General features: G+C 34.2%; 1 protein-coding gene across 2 annotated transcripts; it reads left to right on the top strand.

Annotated features, from left to right (window-relative positions):
- The first annotated feature begins 7,849 nt into the window (after positions 1-7,849).
- LOC110733825 (NADPH-dependent aldo-keto reductase, chloroplastic-like) lies at positions 7,850-13,315 on the top strand. 2 transcript variants are annotated; one of them, XM_021913895.1, is made up of 8 exons: positions 7,861-8,429; positions 10,840-10,890; positions 11,056-11,132; positions 11,288-11,375; positions 11,492-11,767; positions 11,999-12,247; positions 12,453-12,581; positions 12,942-13,315. In XM_021913895.1, exons 1-7 carry the CDS (start codon positions 8,322-8,324, stop codon positions 12,537-12,539), a joined length of 936 nt encoding a protein of 311 aa, XP_021769587.1. In that variant the 5' UTR covers positions 7,861-8,321; the 3' UTR covers positions 12,540-12,581; positions 12,942-13,315. The 2 variants fall into 2 exon arrangements, with proteins under 2 accessions (XP_021769588.1, XP_021769587.1); XM_021913896.1 differs by lacking the exon at positions 11,056-11,132 and having other exon boundaries at positions 7,850-8,429.
- Positions 13,316-17,155: the final 3,840 nt, after the last annotated feature.

Below are 17,155 nucleotides of genomic sequence, written 5' to 3'. Positions count from 1 at the left end.
TTGTTGTGACGTCAAAATTTGCAATTTGGTATTCGATACTTAATTAGTCAACAAGACTGATAATTAAGACTCGTTTATCATTGTATATTTGCATAAAGTTATATATGAAGATATTACAAAATAGTTTGATTTGTATAATGAAAGAAAACATTAATGATTAAGAAGGTAATATTGATTCTTTCAATCGATTATACACACACATAACATCTAACCATCTCATATTCTCATAGTTAAATATTTATTAGTATAAAGTTATGGATTAGTAATATTATTTGACTGGATCACTAATTTGAGTTGTAGTCTTAAGATTAGCTAAATATCATTGTTCGTGTAGTTCAAAGTATAATGATCTACACCGTCACCAGCTTTTATTTTAATACTCCATTTGTCCCTTTATTTTTGCTCCATTATCATTTTTGGGGTCAAAGTTTGAAAACGTTGACTATAAATTACCATGAATCTTTTCCCTATAAAAAAAAAAGAATTACCGTTAATCTATAAAACATCATTTAGTCATGAGTGGTCTTGTTAAATTTGTCTCATTATATATTTTATTTGAAAGGAATGGTGTCCTTCCAATAAGTGTATTATTTTGATAGAGGGTTCAGAATTATTACAGAGCTAATTCTTCAGTAAGATCAAGTGATCGAAATGCCTAGGTGGAGGCCGCTTCCGATCAATAATATTAAGGTGTAATTAAGGTATAATTAATATTACAACTTAATCTTAACTGAACCCTTCGGGTAGAATCCAATCGAACAACCGATCCGAGACAATAAATTAATCCGAAGGATTTAATAAGTCGACGGAGTTTTACGAACAAAGACGTCGGATATCGAGCCTAGGGCGTCGAGGCCGAGCGCCGCAAAATCACAAGAAACAAGTACGAGCATATCCGTAGCTAGGCTAGGCTAGCTCATCGCAAGCCTAGGCGCACCATGGTGTGCTAGGCGCATTAGGCTGCCCATCGCAGCACCACCTGCATGTGTGTGTGCCTTCGCATGGCACAGCAGCACGACAGCGTGCGTGCATGGGTGCCTAGGCACTATCGCAGCATCATCGCACCATCGCAGTCCTGGGCACTTGCGTGTGTGTGCGTGTGCGTGTGCGTGTGTGCCTAGCACCATCTCCAAGCATCAAGCCATCCAGCATGCGTGGCTCGCTAGCAGCACGCATGCTGGGCCTTGCGTGTGTGTCTCGCACCATCGCAGCAGCAGCCTCGCACAGCAGCACCATGCCAGGCATCGCCCTGTGCGTGTGCGAGTGCTAGTGCATGCTAGCTATGCGAGTGCTGGCATGCATGCTTGCTTTGCATCGCAGCAGCATACGGGCTGGCTTGTGTGCTAGCCTTCGCAAGGCAGCACCAAGCAGCCCGCTGTGTATGTGCGTGGCCTAGGCCCAGCAACCCAGCAACACTACGCACCCAGCCAGCAAGGTTGTGCGTGTGTGTGCGTGATAGCTAGGCAGCAGTGCCTAGCACAAGGCGTGGCTCGCTAGCAGCATGCAAGTGATGGGCTGGGTGATGCGTGCCAACTGGGCAGGCTAGGCTGGCTGTGCTAGCTGGCCAGCAAAGCAAGCTGCCAGCACAGCCATTGCTTGAGGCGGTTTGAGGTGAGTGGGGACCAAAGGCTTGGAGCATGCCTTGAGGAGCAAGGCAATGGTCCCCCCCCCCCCAAGGTTCATGGTCCTCACCTAACTCTCTCTCTCCCCTTGACACTTGTTGCATTGTGATTGATTTGATTATTAATTTAATTAGGAATTAAATTAATTGTCAAAATTACTCATTCTCCCACATTGGTTGGGGAATGAGGATCAAGGGTTCATTTCCCTATAAATACCAAAGTTTGGGTATTTGGGAAAGAACACACTTGAGTGGAAAAGTAAAGGCAACTCCATTGTTGAGTATACCTTGAAATTCGTAAAACTCCAAGTTTTTGTCCGGGCCTCGACTAACCTTCGAGGCTTAGGAACCTCGGGTCGGGTTCGAGGGTACGATCCTGTCGGAGGCCTCGTGTTTTCGAGGTTCAAGTAAGAGCTCATAGTTGAACGAAGCATGCGTCAAAGGTATAATCTTTTATCCTTTCTTATGCTTTTTAATTATGTTTTGCTTGTTAATTGCATTTATTATGGGGGCGGGTCTTGGTGGGTTTCATTCCGCGTAGTGTGGGTCACTACAAAACCCTACATTATTAATATCATGTTTTTATAATTTTTACATGTACTGTATGAAAATAAAGATATAGACATTTTAATACACGTCTTGGAGACTGTGCCCGATCAAATGGGGCAAAAAAATAGGAATAGAGGGAGTATTTTTTTGTAGATATGAATACAAAAAAATCATCTACTCTCAACCATAGATTATAAACAATCTACGGTTTGTTGATTGTTTAGAGTGTCGATGTGGAGCGCCTACTCTACTGATTTATCGCGCTCGCGCTAGCTAGGCGCAACCCGCGATGAAACCGCGCCTAAACTGCGATGAGTTTCTGGAAAATCTGATGGATCTCGGTGGCGCGCCCACGTCCCCGTATGGCGCGGCCCGCGCCTAGGGCGCGACAAAATCGCGTCAACTTTCTGGAAATTTGAAGTTTTTGGGCAAAGAAGAGTGGCGCGCCCGCGCGAGCAGGTGGCGCGCCCGCGCCTAATGTTGGCGCGCCCGCGCTGCTGTGGTGGCACGCCCGCGCTTCTTGCCTGTTTTGCGGTTATAGCATCGGTTGAGTCTATTTTATATAGAACTCTGGTTTTTCGAAAAGATATACAGAATATTATTCTCAAAAACTCTCCCTAAGTATTCTCCATAATTTCTCTCAATTTTCTTGCAAACTATTGTGAGATATTCTCTTGATTTTTAGCCTTCTTTGCGATTCATTCATCTTGGTTTCGATTCTTTGTGCTAAGAACGGAATTTCTGTTAATTGTATCTCAAAGAGGATTTCCGGTAAACCCAAGCACCGTGTGGGGGAAATAAACCTCTTTAGGAAAGTGTTTCACACGCCTTTGACAGAGTATCAAGGTCGTAGTCTCAAGGGACATAGCAATTCTCATGTTCATGTGTGCTTTGATTGACTTGGAGTTAAGGCAAGTTTGTTAGTCTTCACATTAGTGTTTTATTTAGAAATTTATGTAATTTCTTACACTTTTTAATACTTGATTGTAACACCTTTGTTGTGTTTGTTTTAATTACATTACTTTGTTATTGTAATCACATTATCTAGGTCACACATATTTAAGTATTTTGCTTGATTGCATTTACTGTAAAACCTAACACGGTTAACCTCTTCCTCCCACAACACACACTGATCACCATCTTCACCTGTCCAATAAAAAAAAATGAGACAATTATAAGGCTAACATTTAAAGAATAAAAAAATCAATGGTTAGATTTAAAGCACATATCTTTTGAAACCCTAATTCTCCACTTTACCACTTTTACTTCTTATCCCTCACGAGTCACGGCGCCTTGCTCCTTCATTCTCAGATCTCCCTCTCATTCTCATATTTTCATTTATCTTCTCTTCATTCTCATTTCTCTGTTTTCTTCTCATTATCAATTCGTTGGTTGCAATTGTTTGAACTTTGAAGTACTGTTGCTGCCCGAATCTCATCCGTTGCTGCGTGCCCAAAAACTCAAACATTGCTGCCCAAAAACATAATTTTTCTCTCCAAATCTTCCCTCAAGCTGCCTGGTTTGTATTCATTTAATTTTGAAATATTTAATTTTTGAAATATTGTACTTTTGAAGTTTTCTTCTTATTTGTTGCTGTATCATTGATATTTGATTCAATTTTTAATAATTTATTTCATTTTTTATGTTTATTTCGCTAATGAAATTAACATTCATTAATCCTAATCCTAAGGTTTCGAGTTGGCAAGATAATTGTCGTGCTTTTATTTAATGATTGAACAAGTTAAAATTATAAAATAAGACTAAGAAAAATTAAATTAGCTATCTATCCTAGTCGTATGTCAATTGGTTCTTTTCTGGGTAATTGGTACTTTGTTAATTGTATTTTGACGAATTTGTTTGTGGTGGGAGTTTGTTTGTAAAATATGATTTTTGAGTATTAGTGGGCATTTGAGTCCAGTGGGTTTTGAATTAGCCGATGACATACCCTCAAATTAGAATGATTATAATGGTTGATTTCTTTCAAAGTTAGAAAGATGATTTATACTGTTGTAGCTATTAGAGTGAACACTTACATCTACTTGTGTTTATTTTTTTTAGCAATGGAGCAAGAGTTTGATGATTATGATGAGGACAGACAAGATTATTTTGAAACTATAGATTCTCAATACACTATTCAGAATCAAGATTCTACTCAACAGCAAGTCACTACCACTAGTGGTAGTAAGCGTGGACGAACATCAGATGTTTGGAGGCATTACACCTTTTTTGATAAGATGGTTGGTCTTGCTCCGATAAAATATGCTCGATGCAATGTTTGCGGTAATGAATATGAAACACCAGGTAAGGCAGGTACTTCAGCTTGTAAAGCTCATACTAAGACATGCATGAGTAAAAATCCACACCATCCTGGAAATCATGAAAGTGGTGTTGAGCCCCCGTTTAATCAAACTCACCATTTACAATTGCTTGCTAGAGCTATAATTTTGCATTCCTATCCTTTAAGTATTGTGGAGCATCATGGCCTTAGGGAAGTTTTTACGAATCTGAATCCCAACGTGAAGCATGTGTGTAGAAACACTATTTTGAAATATTGTATTGCTGAGCATGATAAGTTTAAGTCCTTGTTGTTGCAATCTTTTTCTGGAATTGAAGGTAGAGTTAGCTTCACTTGTGACTTGTGGACAACATGCACTAATCGAGGTTATCTCATTTTAACTGCACATTATGTTGATAAAAATTGGTGTCCTAGGTCTAAAATTTTGAATTTTAGATATTGTGGTCCTTCTCATACTGGTGCTGAGATAGAAAATTTGTGTTTAAACTTATTGGGGAATGGAACCTTCAGGATAAAGCTTTTGCAATGACTGTTGGTAATGCTCAATCCATGGATGTTATGGTTAACCTTTTGAAGAAAGATTTAATGTTGACTTCTCCTCTTCCTTATAATGGTAAATTTTTCATATTCGATGTTCAGCTCATGTCTTGAACATTATTGTTCAAAGAAGTTTAAAAGAAGTTGATAGTAGTGTTCAAAAATTGCGTGAGGTTTGTAAATATATTGATTCTTCAGACTCTAGACTTCCTCAATTTGAGCATGCTCTTTATGAGGTTAATTGTGTGTTTAATGGAAAGTTACGTCTTTATGTTGTGACTCGTTGGAATGCCACCTATACGATACTCCAAAAAGCTTTAGAAGCAAAGGAAGCCTAAAAAGTGGTTATCGATAAGTTTATGGGTTATGAATTCAAACTTTCGGATGATGAATGGGATACCCTTACTAAAATATGTAATTTCCTAAAGCCATTTTATGAAATCACTGAGTTATTTTCTGGTTCAGAATATCCTACTGCAAATTTGTATTTTGCTAGTGTTTTAAAAATTGAGCACACAATAAGTAAAGCCCATATAGACCCTAAACTTGCACCCATGGAAAAAAGTTATGCTTGAAAAGTTTGAGGGCTATTGGGATGAATGTAGTTTGATCCTTTCAATTGCTATTGTTCTTGATCCTCGCTATAAGCTTGTTCGAGTGACGAAGATGTTAAAAGTACTTTATGTTGATGAGGCATGTGTTGAAAAGGCAAAGGTGATTAAAGATGCTCTTTTGGAGTTGTATAACTTTTATTCTTCTATGTCTTCCGGTTATAAGTCAAGTACAATTGTTCTCCCCTCCATCCCAACTATTATCGATAAATCAAATAGTCACTTGGATGATGATATATTCAAGGTAATAAGTTTCTGTTTATTGTGGTTTACAAAAATAATAATTGTATGTTTTAATTATTATTATTTAATAAAAGCATTTTGTTTGAACTTTTCTAGTATGTTGATGATGATGATGATGATGATGAGGATGGCCCATCAAATCGGCCATCGATGGAGATTGATTCTTACTTGTGTACTCCTCGTCAACCAACTTATGAAGGGCATAATTATGATGTTCTCAAGTATTGAGAATCTCAAATTAGTGTGTACCCCATATTAGCAGTTATGGCTAGGGATGTTTTGGCCATTCCTATTACATCGGTAGCCTCTGAGTCTTCTTTTAGCATGGGTGGTCGTATTTTAAACAAGTATAGGAGTGCGCTTTTGCCTAAGAATGTTGAGACGTTGGTTACCACAAAAAATTGGTTATGTGGTTATAATTGTGATATTGAAGAAGACGTCCTTGAAATTGGTAAAGAGGTAATAGATGAAAGTTTTGCATCTAATTAGGAAGGTATGGAAGTTGTATTGTAGTGATGCTTAATTTATATTGTGTTGCTTCATTTTTATTTTTATTTTTTTTTTTTTTTTTTTGAGAAAAGTGTTGCTTCTTTCTTACACTGATGCTTAATTAATATATTTCAGGTATTATTATTAATGTTGTTTTACGTTGCTGCTGCATTTTGGTTGTTCTATGCTACAACATTTTTGTTGGAGCTGAAGCACTCACTCCACGAATGATCTCCTTGCTGTGTTCAACCTCAAGCCTACTGGCTACTCTTTTAAAACTGATTATATATGGTTTAGTTTCTTTAGTCAACTATGGAGCGATTAACTCGTGCTTATACATATAAAAAAAGAACGAACAAAATTTTGCTCTACTGTAATGAGAAGTCAGAGTTGAATTGGGTTGAGCTTAGTTGTAATTGTAATGAGAATCATAAATTTTGATGTGAATTACAGAAAGTATTATTATTATTATTATATGCTTCAAAATTATCATATGCTTTGGATATTCTATTTAAATCTAGAAAAGACATAATATGTTGATATTGTTAGATGTTGAATAAGATATACAGAAAATTTGTAGTAGCAACAACATAATTAGTGACAATAAAAGTCATGGAGTTGTATATTGTGGTTCAGAAAAATCTGCTATTCTCCAATTTTTTTTTTAAATATAATACACTTTTCTTTGTGTTTAAGAATTTTGTTTTATGGGACCACTTCATAATCCCTTAGAAATAGCATTTTGTTAGCTGTTTAGGTTAGTCAATATTCTGTCATTACATGTAGCAAATCAATTAGCATATTCTATGCCTAACTTATAGCTTGTAATTCATGTATATACTCCTTGTTTTGATCATACAATACTCACGGATTAGCTAACAAAATGCTATATCTAAGGGAAGTCAGTATTAACTAAGATATATGCAATTAATATGATAAGTATAGGGTCTAAAAAAAATGATAAGTATAGAATATATGCTAAATATATTCTAACACTTAATCCATATAATTACATAAAAAAAGTGTATAAAAAAAAAAATTATAATTACATATAAAAAAGTCGGGGAAAATAATTAATAAATATGTGTGCATAATAATTATGTTAAAAAAAAAAAAAACATGTGTGTATAATTAGCTTTTATTTAAAATACCTTTTAACTTGGTTTTAATCTTTTCTTTATAGTAAGCGGTTTGTTAATGGTTAGATTTATAAGCGATTCGGTTTATAAACGATTCGGTTTATAAGCGGTTCGGTTTATAAACGATTCGGTGCAAACAGGTTGCAGTTTGTTAACGCTTTGGTGTAAACGGTTTTTTTTGTCAGTTTAAACGATTTCGGGTTAGAAATGGTTCGATTCATTTTCGGTTCGGTTTTCTTTCAGTTCGGTTTAGATTTGGTTCGGTTCGTTAACATGTTCGGTTCTTAAACGGTTTAACGTTACTCGGATCGGTTCGGTTTTGGGTTTAATAAAATGCAGTTCGGGTCGGTTTTCGATTTCAAAAAATCGGTTCGCTTCTCATTTGGGTTGGTTGAATTCGGGCAGTCAAACGGTTTCAGTTTGAAATTTAACAGATTACCTACGAGTATGAAAACTCATTCCCCGTTACAACCAAACAACACCTTATTTTTGTCCGTACAAATACCAGAATCATATGAAGTGAAAGCCAAAAACAATACTCAACTACCAAACTCTTTCCATCTAGTGCTGGTAGGACATTAACATAATTTTCTCATGTCAAAAAAAAAAAAAAAAAAAAAAACATAATTTCCACGAGGATGACGCCTACAATGAAGTCATACGGGGCTCACGGGCTAAAGAACCTGTAACCTTTGTAACGTCATTTTCTTATCTTACATTCTCTCTCATCAATTCTTGTCTCCAAGCAATTCTTTCTATTAGTACTCGCATTATACAATTCTCTTCAATTAATTTTATCTTAATTCTATCAAAAAATTCAGAAATTAGAATTAAAAATGGAGGGGAATTTGCAACATTTTGAGTTAAATACAGGAGCCAAAATTCCATCAATTGGGCTAGGTACCTATGCAACTCCTCCACAAATTGTTGGTGCTGCTGTTAAGGTTTTCTCTCTCCTCTGCTTCTATGTATTACTCCGTATTATTACTGTACTTTGATAATTGGCCATTATTATTTCTTTAGATTAATGGGTTTTTGTTTGATTTTTGATTAATATTTGTTAATTTCCATGAGATTGAAGTTAATTTTGTTGCAAATTTTGGTTAATTTTAGTCAAAAACATGTTCTTTGCAGACCCAAACATAAAATGTATACAGAGTAGTTGAAGTGAAGAAGTCCTATTTTATTCATTTTATTCCAAAAAAACAAAAATACAGTGTATAAAAAAACACTTTGCAGTGTGTTAATAAATTATTTGAAAGTAAGTAACTAAGTATATGTTGAGAAAAAAAAAGGTTTGATTAAATTATGAGTGAAGACCACGAAAAGAGATTGATAATAAAATGAGAAAATTCAAGTTTATCAACAAGATAGGCAAAAAAAAAGAAAAAAATTAAAAAAAATAAAGGGGCATTTTTGTATATAAATCTACTTTCATTAAATGTGGGCTCATATTTTTTTTATTTTATTACGAAATGGATAAAGTTGTTGCTTTATTTACATCTCTTGATTTGTGTTTTTTTTTCTTGTTTGGTTGACATGGAAATGCGTGATTTTTTTTTTTTGTTCCACCTAGTTTAGCCTTTGGGCTAATTCGGATTCGGGGACGTGGGTAGTTAGGTTTCAGTCCCCTCCCAATTGTTGTTGCAGGGATCGAATACGGGTCCTCCTTACAAAGTGCAGTCCCAATCACCACTGCACCAACAACCAATTGGTGGGAATACATGAATTTTGATTGATGGGACTCCTGTACTTCCCATGTAGAAAGTTGAAATTCCCATAAATTTCCACTTCCTCCGTTTTTCCTTTTTTTGCGTCAATAAAACAACTATCAACTTATCAATTACCATGAATTTTCATTTTTCCCATTTTATGTTGTCAACCAAACAAGGCTAGCTTGTTTATCTAGTATGTGATAATTTGGGTCTTGCTTGTAAAGTGTAAATAGTTTTATTTTTTAAAAAAAAAAACCTACTCGTGGCTTTGTAGAGAAGTGTTACATGGAAGTATTTATTTACTGTTGACTTTGGTTTCCTATAGAGTTGAGTGAGGGTAAAATCAGGAGGAAAGAGGAGGTTTGTATATATCAAAAAAATGTGAAGTGAGAGAGTAGGCAGAAAGGTGCAAGTATTGTAAGGGGGCATGATAGTAAATTTACTTATCCAATATTAAATGATGTGGAACGTAATATGGATACATCTTTTGAAGACGGAGGGAGTATTTAGATTATGGTTTATTACAAAATTGCGACTTTATTTATGTGTCATAGGCCCTATGTCAATGCGGTGATAGACAGGGAGTAACCTAAGGTTCGTACTATTGAGAAAAAATCTATTAAGTGGTTATTGAGTTTTATGGGGGTGAACAAAAGATTGGAATTGTATTGGAAGTCTAATTTGCAAAAAGTTTGAAAAGGCCACAACATACATATTGGATTTTCTAAAAAAAAAATAAGAAAAATAAAAGACACATTGGAGTATTTTAGTAGGGTGATTGAAATAGATAGTTATGCAACATATGATCTAAGAAATGATCTATTGTTCTTTTTATCTTGGAGGAAAAATAAATTTGAAATTAAATGAGTTTGTAAAAGAGTAAAAGGGCTAATAAGCTTATTTAATGGCCAACAAGTTTTATCCCAAAATTAAAAGTTTTATAAGTTCAATAGGAGGACTTGACTCAACTGCATATACATACATTTAGAAGTTTTCAGTTGTAACGAACATAGTCCTAGTGTGGTCTTCAGTGATCTTTATCATATCTCCGAGAAGCATAGACGAGGGTTCCTTCAGGATGACATGATTTAGTCCATCTATAGCCACAATTTGCCTCATCATTAGTCTGCATTCATAGTAGCTCCTATCTAACTGGTTTTTAATTGCCTGTAAGATTAATTCTAGACTATTTAGATTAGATAGAAGCAGTCATGATTCCGAATCCTTATATTAGGTCTTGCTTATTGCATAACATTGTTACAAATTCCCACAAAGCCATGATCACTTTAAGGAAATATGGTGAATCCATGAATGAGAAATGAAGGTCAATTAATCAATAGCTTAAAAGCAGGGTAACAAACTAACAATGCACATTCTCAAGCTATGGAAAATTATGACAGATATTTAAGTGTAGTTATGGTATCTAGAGCGTTGTTTTCATTGTCTAACAAATTAGCAGGAGCCTTCTTTATTTCTCTTTGGTAGAATAAATCATACATTATTTGTATTATATACTTCGTATGTAATGATTCATATATAAAGATGTATACCTTTCAGGCTATCAGCTCTTAATGTGATTTAAGCATCAAAGCATATGTTAAATCATTCTGCTGTAGCTCACTTATTTTACCTGATGCAGTTGGGTTACCGACACATCGATTGCGCACATATCTATGGAAATGAGAAGGAGGTAATTAAAAAATTAAACCATAAAGATTCACTGTTCTCTTTATAGTGTCTTCTTCTGTTTTTTTCCTTTTAAAATTCTTTTTATTGTATCATAAAGATCTACTCCAATTTGACTGAAAATTTTCCCCATTCTTGCTCACATGATAATGCTTTCCTTGCTTAATAGATCGGAGTTGTTTTAAAGGAGTTGTTTGAAGATGGGATAGTGAAGCGAGAGGAGTTATTTATCACCTCCAAACTATGGTGAATAACTGAATATTAAAACTTTTAAAAGGCTTGTTTTGACTATAATCTTGTAATCAAGCCTGGCTAGAATTTTCAGTATATTTATATTAAGAAGATGATTATATTTAGCATGAAGGATGAATATTTATCACTTGGTTTATTTGATTATGCAGGAACTTTGATCATGAACCAGAAGATGTTCCAGAGGCGCTAAATAGGACTTTGAATGACCTTCAACTTGAATACTTGGACCTATATCTTGTATGTAACTTATTTTAATTGAGAACTTACTAAATGGTTCTTTTTTTTAATCAATCTATTTGAATTCTGATTTATCATATTAATGCCTTTTCCTGGATCCTGTTGTTGTATGAAAGATCCACTGGCCAGTAAAGGAGAAAAAAGGATTATCTGGTAACAATCCTGAGAGATACGTTCCAGCAGACATACCTAGTACATGGAAAGCAATGGAGGCGCTTTATGATTCAGGTAGGGTTCGAGCCATTGGAGTTAGCAATTTCTCTATAAAGAAACTAGACAACCTTCTTGAAGCTGCCCGAGTTACTCCTGCTGTAAACCAAGTTGAATGTCATCCTATGTGGCCACAAGAGAAGCTGCATGAATTTTGCAAAACAAAGAGCATTCATCTATCTGTAAGTTTCCCAATTTGATCATTTTTGTTGTGCTTTCAAATATGATATGCCTGTAAATTCTGGCAAAAGGGTAACTTTTTGAAGCTGTTTTATTGTGAGTGGTGTGGGGATTGATTCATGTATGGTTTTGTCACTAGTCTCGCTACTGTTTTTAGTGTATACTGGCGTATCCCTTTTGTAGTTTTTCTTATAGATTTTAATAGAATTTCTGGTAAATATCTTGTCTCTCAGGGATATTCACCACTGGGTTCTCAAGGTGCTGGTGCAAAAAATAGATCGATTCTTGCCGATCCTATTCTCACTACGATTGCAAAGGAACTAGGAAAATCTCCTGCACAAGTAGCTCTTCGTTGGGGGCTTCAGAAGGGCCATAGTGTACTGCCTAAAACCTCAAATGAAGCAAGATTGAAGGAGAATTTGGATGTTTTTGATTGGTCAATTCCTGAAAATTTACTCTGCAAACTTTCTGAGATTAAGCAGGCAAGTACCCATCTTAATTCTTTATGCAACCTAACTTTGCCAACTGTTTCAGTCTGGTAATCTATATAATTGAATGCATATTTTCATTACTGGTATAGTGGAATGTTGGGCGTAGTATGTTGAATTAGATGAATGCATATATATGCTAGCTAGAGTGTCATGTTGGTTTCGCGCATGTTAAATACCTTTTCTTTGGGGGATGCAGGAAAAATTTGTTAAAGGCGTGGAGATGGTACATGAGACATTTGCTGGCTACAAGAGTGTTGAAGAACTATGGGATGAGCAAGTCTGAGCATCAACTCATATAAGTTCATTAAGTATTTTATTCCACTAGGTAGACTATCTCTTAATAGTGTTACCTACCTTAAGATCTATGATCTTCGAAATAAATGTCTTGAACTTTTTATTTTTGATATGTGTAATTTGTCGGATTCTAATCTCATCTGATAAAATGTTCTGCTGAGTAGGTAGAACCTTTGAGTGATGTCTATTATGATCTTGGAAATAAATGTTTTTACTTATCAGTTTTGATATGTATAATTTGTCACGTAATCTCATCTAATATTCTGATCTTAAAATGTTCTTGCATGATGTTTTGGCTATGTTACTTATTTATACGGAATTATAGATGATATGTTAGTTCATTATCTAGTTTAGATTGCGTAATTTGACGAAGTAATTATATTTTGGACAGGTGGTTAATCAGTCTGCAGTTTTTGCCTCAAGAGATGATTCATGTTTAAAGATCGACTTCTTGTATGTACATTAAGGTCATAAGTTTGTACAAGTCCCAAATTCTCAAATTTTTTGCTTTTTAGTTGCAACACTAAGCAAATGGCCTGGATTGTACTGTGAGAATCCTATAGTGCAGGCTATAGAAAAGGCAATTATGTGTGGATTTGGCTCAGGTTGTTCTAATGTTAAGGTATGTCATTGGTTTGAACAACTAGCAACCCGATATTGCTAGGTAAAAAAATATTTTTTTAACTTAACCAAGTTATTTTATTTATTATTTTTCATTGGATTTTACTCTGATCTTATATCTAGTAGTGAAGGTTATGATTCTTAGGTGGATGAGATATGATGATGATAATATTTGATCGTTGTTGTGGGTTTATTAATTTGCTGATTAATTGTGCTTTGTTTTAATGGCAAAGTACAGATGAAGCATATTTTGCTGTTAATGAATTTTTAGCGGTTTTTGTTTACAATTTTTTTTTTCAAATCTATACTATATATTAAAAGGTGTTCCGTGGCACTCTTCAACGTATATGCACCATGTCACAATGCCAGGATACTATCCAAAGTACATGCATACACCACGTAAGCTTGCAACTTCATTTAACAAAATAAATAAATTATAGTTTGAGCTAGATTCGAATCCATAACTTCCAACACATAAAGTTCATACACATACCATCTCAACCAACTTTTATTAGTGTTTTAAATTTCACATAATTAATATTACATATTTCTTTCATTTTTTAAGTAAATTAGAGGTTATTTAATTTATTTATTCTTCACAAGATTAGAAAATAACTACATATGAGGTAAAAAAAAAACCGTAATATCCGAGGCAACGTCCGGATTACACACTAGCTACATAAACAGTCAAACATAATTATCAAATTAAAAAAGTACAAACTAGCAATTCAAAGCATTGCCCGGGCCATGCACGATTTTATCAAAACTAAAACGGTTCGATTTGAATAAGCTTTTTTATACGAGTAACAACTTATTTAGAATAACTTTTTTTTATATTTAGAACACAAGTAACAACTTGTACTCTGTAATTTACATTGGTATTGTATTGCGATTTTTATTTTTATTTTTTTTTTGTGAGGAATGTTGTATTGCAATATACTAATATGATGATGATAATAGGAAATAAATCATACAACGTTGCATGATGAATAAAAATTATTAATAATTAAAAAAAAAAAAAAAAAAAAAAAAACGTTACAAGACTAAAAAGTTGGTTATCAGAGATTCAGAGATACTGCCATCTGTGTGATAATACACTAGTTCCAGCAAGATAAAGATTATAAAGAATGATAATTTTAACGTGGAAAAAAAATACGTAATCCAGAAGACTAGAAATTCCTAATACGAGTAGAAAGATAATGTTATCATAGATTTAGATACCAGTATAGCAACCGTGCAACCCACGATTGACTAATAATATTCACTTTTATCTCGCGTAAAACCTTAAATTAATTGAATATAAGAGTAACAATTAATTTCTATAAAGTAGTACATTAATCATAAATTCTTTTCAATGTTAATCATAAAAATTTAAGATACAGACCTCTTAAAAGGATAAAATTTAATAATTATGGCCGAAGTACTTATTAAAGTAATTTTTTACTCTTTATTTTTGAAGGATCCAAATTAAATACAACAACAACTTAAACTTACAATGTTTTTTTGGTGTGGCCAACCACACCATGCGGCAATCTAACACTCACCAAAACATTGACCGAGTAATCCCTGACCGATTAACTCTTGGTAAATCGAGTAATCCTTGTTCGACCGAGTAGCCCTTGACCAAGTTACGCTTAACTGACTGAGTAACCCCTGGCCAAGTTATGTCTGATTGATCAAGTACGCCTAACTAAGTAACCCTTGACCAACCAAATAACTTTGACCAAATAACCCCGACCACACCATGTGGCCAGTCACATTATGAAAATTTGTGTTAAACATAACATTTGGTACAATAGTTTTTGTACTCATTCACCAAAGTATCCAGGCTATACCCAGTTAATACTCAATCACCCGCCCGTCACCTCTATTATACCTGTACAATCCTTGCCCCTTCACTTTATTTCCAAGGTATTTACATCCACTTATAATACATGCCTCATCACCTCCTTAGTCCTTATTTGATCAATAACTTTTAAGTTGAACTTAATATATTTTTCAAAACCCCTTTCAAATTTTTATACCAAAAATAAAAATAAAAATAACATTAACATAAAATTATACTTATTAAGTACCCATTAAAAAAACAACCCAGATAGTTAAAATTTCATTCCTATTTCCAAGAGATCCTAAGATCGATTCTCATCACATTCTTTGTGGCTATCTAACAACAAAAAAAGCTATTTAATAATAAAAATGTAATTAAAAAAAAACTACAATATAACTATGTACTTTTAATTTAATAGTAATATATCTATTGATTTTTTTTATCAATTATTGTTTAATGCAATTGCATATATTTAACAACTAACTTTTACATCAACTACATTTTTAAACAATCAATGTAAAAGAATGTGTGGCCTTACCACTACACAAATACAAAAAATAGAAATTATTTGACAATATAATTTCATTAAGGCCAGTTAGTTTTATGTTTTTTTTTTTCATTTTCAAAAAGGAGATTTTACTGTGTGGCTGGGGTTACTCAAATTACTCGGTCAGGGTTTACTCGAGTTACTCTTTACCGAGTAACCCCTCAAGTAAACCCTGACTGAGTAACCCCTTACCGAACCCCTCAAGTAACCCCTTGAGTAACCCTTGACCGAGTAACCCTTAAATAACCTCTAACCGAGTAACCGCTCAAGCTTAGTAACCCCTGACCGAGTAACCCCTCAAGTAATCCCTGACCGAGTAACCCCTAATTGAACCTCTGACCGATAACCTCTAACTGAACCCCTCAAGTAACCCGTGACCAAGTAACCCCTCAAGTATCCCCCAACTAAACCCCTCAAGTTACCCATGATTAAGTAACTTGAGTGACCTCAGACCGAATAACTCGATTAATCCCGGCCACACGATGTAGCCAGCCACATATAAAAAATTGTCTTTCAAAAAGGGGATGTGTCATATGTAAATAATTAATATTCAATGTTGTACAGTCAATTAAATTGTATAAAAAAAATCACAAATATACTTAAAGTATCTTAGTTGTCTTTACAAACTACCAGTTATGAATAGTCAAACATTTAGCGTAAGAAATATAATTTTGTTAAAATTTTGCAATCTATATATATATATATATATATAGGATCATATGAGACCACCCTCCTTATGTGAGAACCCTATTATATGTGAGGACATATTATAACCGTTGGATTAATTGCATCCAATGGCTACAATTTATCCCAATCAAATGTAATTTCAAATACAATTTTCCAGCGTTTTCTCTCTCCTCCTTCATTCAACACGCCGCCATTTTTCTCTCTCCTCCTTCAATTTTTGTGCTCCCTTCTTACTACTCTCTTCTTTTGCTTTGATTCTTCATCAATTCTGCTTCTAACTTCATTGATTCTTGATCAAGGTAATTTTCGTTGATTTTTGTTTGAATTTCGTTGATTTTAATTTGATTTTCGTTGATTAAAGTTTGATTTTCGTTGATTAAAGTTTGATTTTCGTTGATTTTAGTTTGATTACTTAAGGTTTTTGTCAATTTTTTTGCGATTTTCGGTTCAATTTCCGTTCGATTTTTTTTTTTCCGGGCGATTTCTATTCGATTTCTATTTGAGTACCTATTAGTTGATTTTAGTTTTAGTTTTGCTTCATTTGTTAATTTAGGGTTCTTTATAGTGTAATTCGAACTTTTATTTATAATTTTTGAGGTTATGAATGGTTATAGAGATTGATTTTGTCAATTTTGGTACTTGCATTTCACTAATTTATGCTAAAATTTTGATGCACACTAAGTGTTTGACAATATTCCCCAATGAATCCTATTATTTTATCAATTTCAAATGTAGTACATATTTAATTGATGGTCTTCTTATTTAATATTCCCCAAGATTGTATTGAGTCTCGGCTTCTAGGTTCTAGGTGTTGTGACATTTTCTAGGTACATATTTAGTATGTTTTGACTGATAATTATGGTCGGAAAGTGTTTACCAATGGTTTACAGTATACATTTTGTCATCGTAAAGTTTGGAGTTT

Source organism: Chenopodium quinoa, unplaced genomic scaffold (assembly GCF_001683475.1).
Source record: "Chenopodium quinoa cultivar QQ74 unplaced genomic scaffold, ASM168347v1, whole genome shotgun sequence".
NCBI classification, from domain to species: Eukaryota; Viridiplantae; Streptophyta; class Magnoliopsida; order Caryophyllales; family Amaranthaceae; genus Chenopodium; species Chenopodium quinoa.
Note: the sequence above shows the minus strand (reverse complement) of the source record. Positions and strands in the feature narration are given on the sequence as shown.